Consider the following 14,931-nt stretch of genomic DNA (forward strand, 5'->3'; position numbering starts at 1 on the left):
AGTACCCTGTCCACTGAATTTTAAGTGTCCAGTGTTGGGGAATCCACCACTCCACCTGGGACATAATTCCAATGGCTGATTGTTCTCAATACGAAATAGGTTACATGCAGTTAGACAGCTTTTATAAAGGGAGCCCCAGGTACCACTAGCAGAGGAAGAAAACTTGATTTCAATGGGAAGCTTCCTGAGGAAGTGTTCACTGGTTTCTTACATTAACAAATATAATCACTTCTAATACTTCTTCACCTTAGCTGGGGGGTGGGCAATATCCTTGCTCATAGTCTGTTAAGTTCCATGTCACTTAAATTTCATGTCTTAAATGGTGCATAGGCTGGAAAAAAAAAAAAATCACCAGGTCTGCTAAGTTGAACAGTGAATGAAACAAGTGTTCTGCAGCATTGTGGTATGTAACCTATGTGCAAGAAGAGCAGACGTGGCATTCCTGGCATTTTGAACTTTAGGGAACAGGACTTAAGTCATCTGGCATATACATTTCTAGATAACAGGGATGCTGAATAGGAAGTAAAGCACTAGTTAAATCTGTGGCAATACCCTTCACGTTTCATTGCTTGATTGCAAGACATGACCCTTCAGCAAGTTACATAGACTAATCTAGGTTACAGATTAGGTTGGCTAGTAGGAAGAATTGTTATTTTATTGGGAGGTAAATGGTCTCTTGACTTTGCCTGTTTGGATTTGTTAAACAACGTGCAACTACTTGTGGATTCATAGGAGAGGTTGTAGCAGCGATGAAGCATTGTAATGCAGTGGACTGTTGGTCTTTGGAGACTTCTTTGCAGACTGAGCTCAGCACTTCAAAATAGTCTCGTTCAGTTGTTTTGGCAGGCTTAGTTCTCTTGTGACTGCAAGATTGCACAATTCTTTGGTAGGAGGTTTTGCTATTTAAAGATACTTTGCTTTTAACTTACCCATACAGACTACTTGTTTCAATTAATAGTTGGTGTGTGCTAAAGCAAAATGGGCGGGGGGGAGGTTTGGAGGAAAAGGGAGGGAGATTTTAAAGAAGGAGTCTTGAAAAGGAATTTGAAGTCTTAAGAGTCCATATTAAGTATATATAAACATGGCTGTCTTTTTTTAGGGGAATTGCTTTGTTTTGAAGATAGGGCTACTTATTAGGTAAAGCTTCTGACACTCTTCAGTGTAACTTAGTGGTATGTACTTCGTCATTTTCAGCTGTATTGGTCTGTAATGTTCAGAGAAAGATTATAGGTCAAGGAGAGAGTGAAAGATAAGCTTTGGATTTATTCCACAGCTTGGATGTCCAAGTCTTGTCAGATGGTATCTGTACTGGCAACACAGCCAACATCAGAACTGTCTGAGAAGGAATTCCCTGAGTCATTATTATAAAGCATTCAAGGTGTCCTACTTTAGAATGTCACAAAGCAGTTAAGTTAGTGCACCTAACAAGATGTGGAGGAGCTCATCACCTAACAAGATGAGCTCAAGTGAGCTCATCCATGTCTGATGACCTCAGGACAGAAGGAATATGTGATGATTCTCTTCACTATTTTTTTATTAGACACCAAAGAGAGTGTGATCTAATATGTTAAGGGACTCTTGAGTTGTTGAGTGAGGAGAGGACAGCAGAAGGGGCTGTGGGCTGCCCCCAATATAAGAAGACATTATAAGGGAGTATGTTACAGGAAGTGGAGGGTGTTGAGCGTAACCTGCCTCATCCCCAAAAGACATTTTGCTGTCAGTTTGCAGCTGCCATGAATGGGAGCATCAAAAAGCAAGCATGCTATTCCACAGTCACCCAACTGCAAGGCGCATTATGCAGCCGTTATCCTCAACTATAAAGTGTTTGTATAAAGGACAAGTAATACTTAATGCTTGGGTGCCCCTATTACATACTTCAGCAGCTTCTTTTCTACTTGACGTGGCTTGAAACAACTCTAATAAGTTACACTTATTGTGCGTAATGCGCTTGATTATTATGGTTGCTTTTCAAACCCCAAGCCTCTCAGTTACGTAATACATATATGAATGCTTTTCTATTATGCTTACAAAGTTTTATAGTCTTTGAGCTACATCACTGTTGTTATAGTAACTTGATTCTGGTGAAGTCATAATGAGGGGAAAAAGTATTTCTTGAACTCTCTATTTTAGAGATTCCAGTTTTCCTTTGATTTATTAATTTGATTTTTAAAACTTTGATCAAAATTTAGCTTCTAGACTGATAGAGAAGCTTGAATGCTGTCCTGCAGCATAGATACATGGGGTGGTTCCCTTTGGTAAAAATAAACTGGTTATCCCTCAATAATGCCACCTTTGTGTAGCTAACAGTTCTAAAGCCCATTGTTACTTCCTTTAGAAGTTAATGTACTTTTAGGATAGGTAATGATGATGAAGTGAAATGTTGTCTTTACACTTGTGCCTGTTGAAACCTACTAAGAATATTTCTATGTGATATTGCTTTCATTTTTAACAACCCTCCTATGGCTTCCTGGATTTTAACAGGTTGATTTTACTATTGTATTATCTCTATCTATACATAGGTATTTTTATAATACTAGGCTACTATCTCAGTTTTCTTTTTTTTTTTTTATATTCAAATAGGTATAATGAATAATATAGTATTTCCTGTATTTTTATTAGTATTTTCTAATTTATGTTAGTTTTCAAAGAGAAGCATGGGAATGGAAAAAAGAACAGAAGGTTTCCTTTTTAATCTGATATAGTAAACTAGTTAAGCATGTGTTCTTGGGTTCTTCACTCCAATTGAAATGCATAATTCACAAATGGAGCTATGTCTCCCTCTTTTGGAAGATTAAGGCATGACTTCATGCCTTTTGCTGCTTTTGTATCTTGATAATTTGTTTTTTCTAATTTATTTTCTTTCCCCAGAGGAGAAGGGAAGGGGAAAGAAGGTGGAATTCTGAACAAATATTAAATATCCCTGATAAGTTTAGAGTCTAAAAGCTGATGTTGCGGTATATTTACAGATAAATAATCTGCACAGCAAATAGACCCCTCTCCCAATGGCTTCGGAAGCACACAGATTCCTCCCTTTGTTAAACATATAAACCACCTGAGAAGTATTACTATGTGTCCAATAACTCAGGAGTATTTTTTCAGTATATGATTTGAATGCTTGTCCCTATAATAGGTTTTTTGCCAGAAATTTGCTCGTAAGAAAAAACCAACCAACCAAACTATACAGCTTTGTCTCAGCTGACTTAATTTTGTCAGTAATCTTAATCTGTTGAAGAAAAAAAAGTTGGAGAAAGGGAGACTTGGCATAATGTGACTAGAGTGTTCTATTGCTTTTTCTTTCCAGTTAACCGTTTTGCAATTTAGGAAGGAGAAGAGCCTGGCAGAAGCAACACACTGTCCATTCTTTCAGAAACTTCTTTTCAAGGTTTATACTCAATTAGCTTGTTAGGAAATAAGACCAGTGACTGTAAGCACCTTAACAGGTACGCTTGATTTCTTCTGGGTGTTTGGGAGCGGTAGTAATAGAGCATGGTAAAGTTTTTCAGTGTAAGTACTGGAAAGATCACATTTTCCATCCTTCCCCCTGCACTGATTTGGGGTTCTTCTTCCTGGCCAGGGGAAGCTGAAGTTTTGAACAACTGATCCCTTTTCCTCCTTGCTGCCTCTCCTGAGCTTTGTTAGGCAGGGCTGTGCAGTAGCAAGTGGAGTAAGGCACTAGTGAAGAAGAAATGTTTGCTTCTTCATTCTTTACCTTCTATTTCTGAGGCTATTAAAGAGGGAAATGTTTTGTCTGGTCTCTAAAAAACTATCAAGTTGAATGAAACGATTCCAGAATAAAGCTCTTGATTTGGGATAGAATAGCCCTGCCTTTGTCAGGCTTTTGTATTTTCATCTAAATCTTCTTTAAAGCAGGCTGTACCAGGCCAAGAAGTCTGAATTCTGGTCCCAGGTTCTGCAGTAGGTTGCATTACCTTACTGGAAAGTGTTCTGCCATAATCCCATCTATTAAAAACATTGCCTCTAGACTCTAGTGCTTCTCTCACAAACCAGTATGACCTGTAGGATGACAATAGTAATAGTTGCCCTGTGGTTTCCTCTGCATGAGTGGAGAAGACAGCGTGGTGCGATTTTATTTACTTGTATAAATGGGCTCCATTTAGGTCATATCTGGCAAAAGATCATCAGAACTGTGTGTTGTATCCTGGGTGCTAAACTCAGAATTAGATATGCTTTGTGGAAGAACAGCACACAGCTGAGGTGTACAGGAAGAAAGGTATTTTCAGCTGATGGTAAAACTTCAGTTCTCTGTTTCTGTAGCAACTTGGGGTTGAGAAGAGGATGAACCATTTAAGAAAAAAGAAATATGATCTTACAGCAGGATTGTGTTGGTGACTTGAATGCAGGGACTGTCTTTGGAACTGAACTGCATTTTCAGGAAATAAAATCTGAGACCAGATTTTCTTACAACAGCAATGTATAAAAAATGTATAAAAAAGCTTTGGATAGATTAATTGGTTCAGCTCCTTTTGTATTCTTGTACATTTGTAGTGCTTTCTCTGGGTTACCCTCTATTTGCAAAAGTAAAAATGTAAACTTTTCTTTCTCTACAGTGTATATTACACTACGAAACATCTCAATGTACCAGCAGTTATTTGCCTTCCCTATGCACTCTTACAACAACTGAGGGAGGGAAACACATTGATGTTTAATCTCTAATAAATTTCATGTAGTGGAAAAAACCTGGTTTCATTATTGCAACATCTAACATAAACTATCTGGAGTTGCTAAGACCTACTCTTGACATGCTGTTAGGTTTTGGGTTAACCTCTACTTTCAAATCAGGGGCATGTTACTGAGATAAGGTGGTGTTTCCACCTGTGTTCTTGTGGCTTTTACATTTGGATAATCGTGTCTCAGAAATGAATAAATATGAAGCTAATGAAATACTATAAATTGTAAAATATTGAAATAACAGCTTGTTGCCCTTACAGAAATAACAAGTCGCTGACATTTCCATGTTTTTATTAAAGCTAGTCCACTCTCTCATTATGTTAGCTATTGTTGGTTTGATGGCCAATTTAATTTCATCGTTGTATTAAAAGCCACATACACCAACAATCATTCCATGTGCTTTGAAACTATTAAAGTAATGAAATAATAATACAGTGTTTCAGAGCAGTTTATTGGCTTGCTGATGATATTCATCAGCTATCTAGTTATCACCTCCTCGTTTTCCTCTCCCCAACCTGAGTATAAATGACAAACCACTATATGACAAATATCCTGAACTGCAGAAATACCAGTCTTAATCTTTTATTCCTAAAAAAAAAAAAAAGTCTGGCAGATGCTAGTTTTAAATGAAAATAAATATTAAAAAATAAGGAACTATCAAGGCAGCATGGCTTCTTTCTGTAATTCTAATCTGTGACCCTGTATCATCATCATCAGTGGAAATAGAGCAGACAACTTACAGGAACACATCATAATTGAATTCAATGCTCGTGTGTGGAATTAAAGTCTGCTTTAGATGCAGGAACTGAAAGCTAAAGGAGTGGAAGCTAGGCAGAGAAACTGTCTCATCTTATATGTAACTGTCATTTGAATTCTTCTTTCACACTGTTCTAAAGATCTGTGTATGTCTGCACTAGAAGATGAGGTAGCCAAATGGAAGTGATGGGAAGAGGAGATGAAGGTAGGCAGACACAAAAAGAAAGGGGATATTCATAAACGTATGAATTTCAACTGTGATGTTTTGTGGCCTGTTACTGTTCAGTTTCATCTGTCATAACAACAGCACAACCGTCTTAAGCTCCAGTTTACACATGGGTTTACACTTTACCTAAATTTGTATTTGTGATTAAACTTTTACAGTTGTTAGACTTGTAAAACTTTCAGACTTTTTATTGTTATAGATAGCAACGTGTGGCTTCTGATCATAAAAGGCCAAGAAAATTCACTGAGTCACAGCAGGTTGGAAGTTGCCTGAATACAAGTCCCAAGTTTTCCTTTAAATGCCCTGTGACATGTAGAAGGGATTGGCAGGTGTGCTGTGGGTGATACGGAAGACCCACGCTGTTTTGGAAAGGCAGAACAGTGCCATACCCAAGAGCCTCAAAAATTGAGGCCTCTGAATCTCAATTGTCCTGCATTGGAAGCACCATTGAATTAAATTAAACCTATTTCAGCTTCTGAATTGCTCCAGTGTGTTGCTGCCTTTTCTGTATGACAGTACACTGCTCTCAGAGTGATGGTTGCTCCTTAACTGTAACAAGCAGCTTTTTAGAGTTTTAAGCATCATCAAAACAGACCTGTAAACACTGTACTTGTTTTTATCCTACAGCTTACTCCCCATTTCATAATTTCCCTATATTCTAGTAGGGCAGACATGGAATGTGTTGTCACGTGATACCAGTGTTTTGCAAGATTTACGTCCTGCTTTGTCTTCCAGCAGTCCAGCATTTTGAATATTGGAATGCACCTTTGCACACCAGCTTTTACATGCCTTCAAAGCCAGCCATTGTTGGCTGTATGTTTGCTCTTAGCACAGCCATACATTTCAGTTTTCTAGGGATTTTTATTCAGATCTAGAAGTTCTTACTTCAAAACTAATCACTTCAGCAGCATTGATGCCTTAAACCTTGGATTACCAGGACATGTTTTCACAATGTTGGGTGTACTCGTGTGTGAAATCCGCTGCACTTAATTACAGCTGTTTTGGATGCTAAACTTCAAGTGTGCTTCAGGGGAAGTGTTGAAAATACACCCAACATCCCTATAACGGAAAATGGAAAAAAAAGATATTTTTTACCTTTACATGCAAAAAAATAAGCAGCTTAGGTTAAGCTCTTCACTTTTTATTGTTTTACAATAGTGCTTATATGAATTGTATATCTGTGCCATGTCTTTTTATAGAGTAAGTTTTAATGCCAAATTTTGAAGGAGATTTTCATTCTGCCTTTGACGCTTGCTTCTTTGTGTGAGAGCATTCACTTGTTACACTGATAACTTCACTTGGAAGACAGAATCATGTGATATTCAAAGGTCATCAATCATTTTGAGGTTTTACGTATTATTGTGTGAATGTATTTATCACTAGAGGAGGGGGGAAAACCCAAAACTTTTCAGGTGAGCTGTATCTAGTGTTAATGTAAGCAAATCCTGCATGACTAACTTTGAGTTCTCCAGTATCTTGTGTTAGAAGTTTCCAAATGTCCAGTGGGTAAGTGGTGTGTTTTAACTCCAGCTGGCAAGTAAGTACCACGGAGCTGCTCACTTGCAAGGTCTCTTCATCTGTTGTTGTCTCTCTTTGCTTTTCTGTCCTCCTAAATTTGGGCAGTGTAAATATAACTCTTGATACATAGTTTTATTAACTTAGCTTTGACTATTTCTTAACAGTTTAAACATGCAAACTGAGGAGGAGGATGTATTATTTTGCCTAGGAAACTTGGATTTTCTTTCTCTCCCTACAGTTATCCTCTTGTGGTGGTTTCTGTAGTGACCAGCATTACTTCTCCTCCCTGACAATTTTGTGTAACTCATGTTTGTAAGTATTTTAAAGATGACTTAGGTCACAAAGCTGAGGAAAGCCAAGGGTGAGCCATAATGCAGGTACATAACTGTAATATCAAAACATTGACAAAGGAGTGTTGTGTCTATTAAGTGCCTACTGCAGAATTTCTACATACTTTGCCCGATTGTTTACTACATGTTACAACTAAGTTTAACTGATTTTTTTTTGCTAGCAACCTTACCTGTATTCTCTATTATGTTCTTAAAAGCCAACATCACATATTCTCTATGTTCTTAGAGAGCCAGCAAAAGTGGAAAACTCCTCCCCTGATAATAGAGTCAGAAGTAGTGACCGTTTTCACATAGGACTTTCTTTACAGCTTAATTAAGTGTAGAACAAACAGGTTAGCTGTGGTTAGAGGCTAAACTTCTGCCACTTTGCTTGGTCCACTTGACAAATGCATTTCATGCTCTCATAGTACATGTTTTTAAAGCTTTATTTAATGGGAGCTGTAATGTTTATATCAAATGGTATCATATATGTTAAGGAAAGAATGGGGACATACCTTTTAAAAGCTAAGTAGGTAAATCCCAAGGCCCATTTGAAGAGGCCTATTTAATAAACATCATGATTTTATATATGTTCTTTAGAGAAGATTAAGTAGAAAAATGTGAACTCTGCTATAAAATGTCAATGAACTAAGTGGTCTTAGTCTGTGCATCATAACTTTTAAGAATTTGAAATGAGTAGTGAAAAAAAGGCAAATTGGAGCAAAAGTACAGTATCTGCTAGATAGACTCATAGATACTTTGTCAGAAGGGCTCTGTAATGACTATACCGAGTATTCTTTATGCATATATAACCTGTAGCAGCAGGTGCAGAGTACACATTGCAGCTGCTTTTTATATCTAACACTTCAGAGAATGGACCACAAGTAATAGTTTGGGGTTAATGGAGCAGGAGTTGTTCACCTTTCTTTCAGTTTTAAGTTTGTGCTTTATATTATTACTGCTTTTATTACAGCTTTCATTTATTTGCAGTTACTTCAAGAAATGTCAAAGCAAAAACAAGAGCGAAAGCTCTTGGACCACTTCCATTAGTTATTTTTGTCAGCTGCGGGCTGAATTGCTATTTTTTGGGGGTGCCATTCATCTTTTAGCAGATTTTCTTCTTTTCTTGCTCATGCCTCAGCTAACCATGATGGTGTGGGAGTTCTGTCTCAAGAAACTTTAGAAAATACTATCTGAAGTCTTTCTGCTTGTAATTCATCTTTCCCCAATATCAGGAGAGAGAAATAAGTTGACTGAGTATAGAGCTTGATAATAAGGAAAGATTCAGTAAATGGGATTCACATAAAATTAAGGAAAAGTTTTAGCAAGCATATGAAATGAGAATTGAAATTAATTGAAATTGTGAGGGATCACTTAATAGAGGTCTTAAGGGAACTATGTTAATTATGTTCATGTAAACCAGAGAACAGGATTCGACTTCACCAGCTTTAGTGTCGTAATGATACCTTTACTGGGTTAATTCTGTTCTTGACTAAGCTTTCTCTGAGCACAGTTTATGATGTTCAAAGATGACAGCAACATATGAGGAAAAATTGAGGTTTCTACTATTGTGGTGAGGTTCATCCAGATGCAACCATGGCTGGGTATATTTGGAAAATATTCCTCATGAAGACCTATACTGTGAAGAAGGCAACAAATAGATTTTCTGAATACTTGTTTAAAATAAGTGCTTCCCCCATTTTTTTAAGAGGTTTTCTGACATTTGCAGGGTTAAGTTGTATGACTTCTATTGTTAGATAAATTTTCTTTAGAACATGGGAAACTTCATATAATTTGTCATAATAAAAACAGAAGTTAAATTTTAAAATAAATATTGAAAACCAAAACCTGTGAATTTTAAAAAAGAGCAGACTTACATGTTTTAAGCCTAAGTGTGTAAACCCAACACTTGCAGAAAGTGGTAGATCAGCACCACCTCCTTATGGCTCTCTGTTGTTAATATCGTAATACATGACAAATACATGTATGCCTCTGCTTCTTAGAAGTTTTAGTTACAGCTGTTAGAATTCTGGCTATGAAAGTTGGTGGGACCTTGTTTCTGTAAAAGTCTCTCAGTTCCTGAAAAGTATAACCAATAAACCTGACCTTGTAGGGGCTTTTATTCAAAGCAAAACTAGTACTTAAACAAAATAACTTCTGCAAAACCAGTAAATAAAGTGCAAGGATGCCTGAGAAACAAAGGAAAATAGGGTCAATGTGGGTTGAGTGACTAGGGAGCAACAAAAGTTCTTATGTGATATCAGAAGGATGGGATACAGAGAAATGGTTGGTTAATGTGCAGCAAAACTGTAGAACTGTGGCTTAAAAAAAAGCAAAATAACCGGTTGCTAATTTCAATGTGGTTTTAATCTCTGTTTTTCTTAAATGTTTTTCATTGCTTAATGGATTAAAGAGCATGCATGACTGCTTTTAGTATTTCATAATACACTTTTTCTTCCCCCCTCCCATCATCTTTGGATTAAACCAGTACTACATCTAATTGAATAATGTTCTGAATTTAGATTAATTACCTTATGTTTCTTAAAATGTATATCCCCTCATAAGCTTGTGCAGTATAAATTACACTAGAATGTTAGGAAAAAAGGAATGCTGACATGAGCAGCTAGGTATGGTTATGATACACAGTAATTACCTTATTTCTGTGGTGGGTAAATTGGGACAAATTAATAGAACAAGCAATAGCATTATCAGAAGTGTGATATCAGAAAGAGGAGATAATATTTATTATTTTAAGAGTAACTTGCAAATTGTAAATGCTGTCAGCCAGGAGGATCTTCATAATGTTCATGTAATTTGCAGCAATACTCTTTTGGCCAGATTTGTTAGCACAGTTAACAGAATACATTTTCCATGCATTCGTACAGTGTTTCAAATAACTTTCTCAGGTTTTACTAATTAGGTGGTCTGTATGTGTTTTATATATTCTTATTCCTTCTTATAACCAGTTTTGAGCTGTTAGAGTTACAATAACAGGTACGGAGAGACACAGCAATCACACTTCCTTGCTTTACCAACTTCCATTAACCTACTGCGTATATGTATTTTTATCTGGTATTGTGTGGTTGGGTTAAGGATACAGATAATGAATCAAAATAATGAAGAACACTTGCCACAGGTGAAAAGGCAGTTTATTGATAATTGTCTCTTTCTAGAATATGTATCAGGAACTGAGAGCAAAGAAAAGTCACCTTGTTAATAAAAAGGGGGGGGGGGGGGAAGCTTAAACCCCACCTTTTCATTTGAAGCTATTCACATATATAGATATGTTTCTCTTCCACCAACCCCCCAACAACCAAACCTGAAAAACAACCATCAACTTCTTAACAAAAGTGGAATGAAGAATTTCAGGACTTTACTTGCTTGTACATTTCTTGGGTTTAAATTTGCTAACCTTCTGTGGTTTATTTTAATGGCAGCCAAAATACTGAGCAGAACCAGTGCTGAGGAAATGGGGAGGTGCAATAGGGGGAGTTAAGTGAGATGGATCAGGATTCTTCCTGCATTTCAACAAGAAAGACCTAACGATGGTTGGCTTCATAAAATTACTGCATCAATTATAGGAGGAATACTGATAGTGAGTAATTCACCTGCAAATACTGGTCAACATGTGTGGCATCAGACAGTGCCCTGGTAGATTTTCCCCTCGCATGCTCATGTGAATAGAACATGTTCACATGAGAATTTCTTGCTGGAGTTTAAGACAAAGGCAAGGCCATATGGGTGGTGTAGTTGTCGATACCAAGGGAGAGCTGCTGCCAGGTCCCTCTGTTATGGATGAGGTTGTCCTGCATCCAAGGGATATGTGCAGCACAGCATGGACCTGTTGTCACTAGCTTCTAAATGTGCAGTGCTCTCACAGTCAGCAACACAACCTTTTCCACCCCTTGATTCTCAACCCTTTCCCGAAGGTATTCTACAAGTTACAGATTGCGTTAATTACTCTATAGAGCAGAAATGGTTGTTCAGGATCACCAGCTCCTCAAATACAATGTCTTCTGCAAGGTCCCCGTACAACATTAATCTAGAAATTGTTTCAATTTTGCGCTTGTGTAAAATTATGATACTCCAAAAGAGCTCCTAGGTTTGTTGTGTTTGGTCAGTCTTTCTGGTGAAGTGATGTTTTATGAGCTTTTTGAAGGAATTGAAAGGGATGGTCTTTGTTAATCTCTTATTATAAAATAGAGGAAACCAAATATGGAAAGTAGAACAGCTAACAGTATTTTGTCATTAGAACAATGAAGGCATTCAAAGAAACAGAAAGGCAGCAGAAGAAACCCAGCAGTTTAAATTTTACTCTCTTCCCTCTTCTTGACCTGAAAAGTGTCCTGTGCTTTTTGTGTTGATCTGCAGTTCTGATTGATATGATATTGGTCAGGACTCATAGAGAAGAAGAGGGAATTAAGACATTAAAATTGGCTTACCTGGATTCTTTGTCAAGTAAACAAATCACAGTTCTCATCTTGATGGCATTATACTGTCTATATGGCACTATATGTCGATTTAAATTTATAAGAACTTGGCAGGGAAATAGCAATGACTGCGAAAATTGGGGAACCTAAAAGTAATCCATTTGGGAAGGCTCTTTCTCCCATTATTTATGTGAAGCTTATATATCTATATCCTCACTTTTCATCTCATGCTTATGAGCATCACTCCTCTGTCTCATATGCCTGGTTTGCTATCCCTTTGCAAATCCCCCTGTGAACAGCGTCATTCTTTCTTGACTTGACTTGCGCTGTATATTTGTGTGTTCTTTAATTTAAATTTTTCTGTAATGTACTTTTTCATTCTCCGCTATGGTTTACAAAGGAGGTTTTATGTGAATTATATGTGACTGCATGCATATGTTTGGGTTGTTCTACAGGTGGTGATTCGTGCTCAAAATGGCGAACTCCTCTACCGTATTTCACCTTGGGCAAGATACGTAGTCCGTGATGAAGACAAAGTGAATTACGATTGGGTACACTGGAATCCACCACAGTCGTATATAGTAAGGCTTAAGTATTATTTTCAAAAGGTGTATAAAACACTGTGTCGTGTCATCTTTGTATCCCTGCCTGGAATAACAGAAGAGTTGTTCCATAAAAAGAAGGTAGCAAACTAATTAAAATAGATACCTGATAGGTGAATGGTTTTTACTCGTGCCTTTGACAGAAAGAAGTTACTGCAATGAAGGATGTTTTTGAGCTACTCTTTCAGTCTCCCATAGAGTATATAAGAAAAATAGTTACCCATTGAAGTGGTATTTTAAACTTAGCTTTCCATATGCTAGGCAAGCTCAATAAGTGTTCCAAGAGTAGGTGGCCCTTCCTGGTCCAGAGGAGAGCAGGTAACTGCTAGAACTGGGTTTGAGTTAGTTGCAAATACAAAGTTCAGTACTGCGATAGTAAGCCAATGCTGTATGAAGTCAGAAAAAGCTTTCAAAAGCTCATGTTCCAGTCAAGTCCTAGTTTCTTCTTATTGGGAAAATCCATTTATTGATTTTAAAACCATCTTAATTCTCATGGACTGCTATAAAGCTGGAACTCTTCACATGATATATGAAAAATATCCTAGCAGAACATTCAGAAACTTCAGACTGCCTACTTTTTTGGTGTTTTCACTAAAAAATGGTATGCAGTGCTCTGTATTAGAGGCACTGTAACCTCCATTTTGAGTTAAATTTTAGCACCTACCTCAAATTATGAAGCATGTGCTTGCTTGACAAAGAAAGGGTAACTCACATGGAAAATCTCTTAAAAATCATAATTGCTCTAACTGTCTTATTTAAGCATATCGTTTATATGAGTTTAATGACCTACCCTATATCTGTGATGCTCTGTGACACCTAGATCCTCTGTAAGAGGAGAAACGAGGAGGTAATGCAAAATGCAGTGATCTGTAATGGCCTAGAGTGAAAAGGAGGCAAGGACATTTTCAGACAATGCCTTACTGAGATAAGTCAGAAAACAAAACGTAAGTCTCTTTATGAATAGGAGAGGTGCCCAGTTGAAGTAAACTACAGGGTACAAACCTCTACCAGAACTTCTTATTCTTCACATCGTCCTTTTAGTTTCTGTTCATGTATGTGTGTGTTTTTACTGACTTTGTTCTAACTTTTCAAAATCAAGTGTAATCTCTCCTTCAGGTATAAGGAGGAGGTTTTGTGATGAACTTAAATGGCCTTTGTAGTCTTTAAATGTTTTCACCCATCTAGAAATATTGTGTACTCACCTACAGACTTTGGATATGGTTTGGATTGGGTTTTTTTGTCCTAAGTAATTGGAATATAGATGCTTTTGTGCTGCAGAACTCTGTTCTTTACGACTAAAATATTTATAAATTTTATTTGGAGAAGGCAGAGCAACTCTGAGTACCTGCAGAAAGCAGGTATGCTTAAAAAATAACCTATCTTCCTATTGGTGACTTTTCCAACAAGCTTCATAGTTATTTAGAAGAACTTTTTAGTACAATGGATGCTCTAAGTTTGTACACGTCAGTGTAATTTAAAAAGGGTAGAAAAAAAGCGTTGAGTCATGGATGTCCAGTTTCTTGTTCATGAGGAATGTTAATTTGAACTAGACGCTTACTTTAACAGTTGAGAATGCTTAATTATTTCTGTAATGTTTGTGCTCTTAGAGGAAAAAAGAAAACAAACCTAAAATTGTTTTTCATCTTGTGCAAATTATGATTGTGACAACACTTCCAAGCTGTTCCTAACAACAACTGTTTTTTTTGCCTTATAGCATAAGCATCCTTCCCCCAAGAGATTAAAAAGCCTAAGAATCTATGAATCTCATGTGGGGATTGCTTCCCCAGAAGGGAAAGTAGCTTCTTATAAAAATTTCACATACAATGTGCTACCTAGAATAAAGGATCTTGGTAAGTAATAACAGAGAACTTGCTAAGATAAACTTTTTACGTGCTTTTTATTTTTATTGGGAAAATGTATTTGTCAAATGTCTGTAAGTTTTTTGCTTTTTCAGATTACATGTGCTATACACATAGATTTTTAGGGCAGCAAAAATTAAAAGCAAGTGAGATCTATGGAGAATAACCAAAGACAAAAATAGAGTATGTGAATCAAAATCCATTCCACAGATTTTTAAATAAAATGTGACTGCAAAAGGCTGGATAAATATTGCAGGGCAGTTTGCTTTTGGCATGGTTTGCTTTCAACTTGAAGAAGGACCCATTTTCGTGAGATAGTCTTCAGAAAATCCTATGTTCTTAATTGGTTCTAAGTCTTGATTCAAAGGAAGGACAAAGAACTGTTTGGATAGAAAGGGCTGTCCTTTCTGTTTGCTTGAATAAGCATGCTGAATTTTTTATCCCTGAACAGCTGCTATGAAGCATCAGAACATGGAAACTTTAAATGTGACAAATCCTCTTTTCTAAAAGAACTTCCAGTAT

At 36.9% G+C, this 14,931-nt stretch overlaps 1 protein-coding gene across 2 annotated transcripts in view; it reads left to right on the forward strand.

Moving 5' to 3' along the window:
• GBE1 (1,4-alpha-glucan branching enzyme 1) overlaps positions 1-14,931 on the forward strand; it is a 149,793-nt gene that overhangs the window by 42,988 nt on the left and 91,874 nt on the right. For both annotated transcript variants that reach the window (XM_030471566.1, XM_030471567.1), the window contains exons 4-5: positions 12,404-12,529; positions 14,265-14,400. In XM_030471566.1, coding sequence (XP_030327426.1) covers positions 12,404-12,529; positions 14,265-14,400 — 262 coding nt within the window. The remainder of the gene's footprint in view (positions 1-12,403; positions 12,530-14,264; positions 14,401-14,931) is intronic.

The sequence above is a fragment of the Strigops habroptila genome, chromosome 2 (genome assembly GCF_004027225.2).
Source record: "Strigops habroptila isolate Jane chromosome 2, bStrHab1.2.pri, whole genome shotgun sequence".
Lineage (NCBI taxonomy): Eukaryota > Metazoa > Chordata > Aves > Psittaciformes > Psittacidae > Strigops > Strigops habroptila.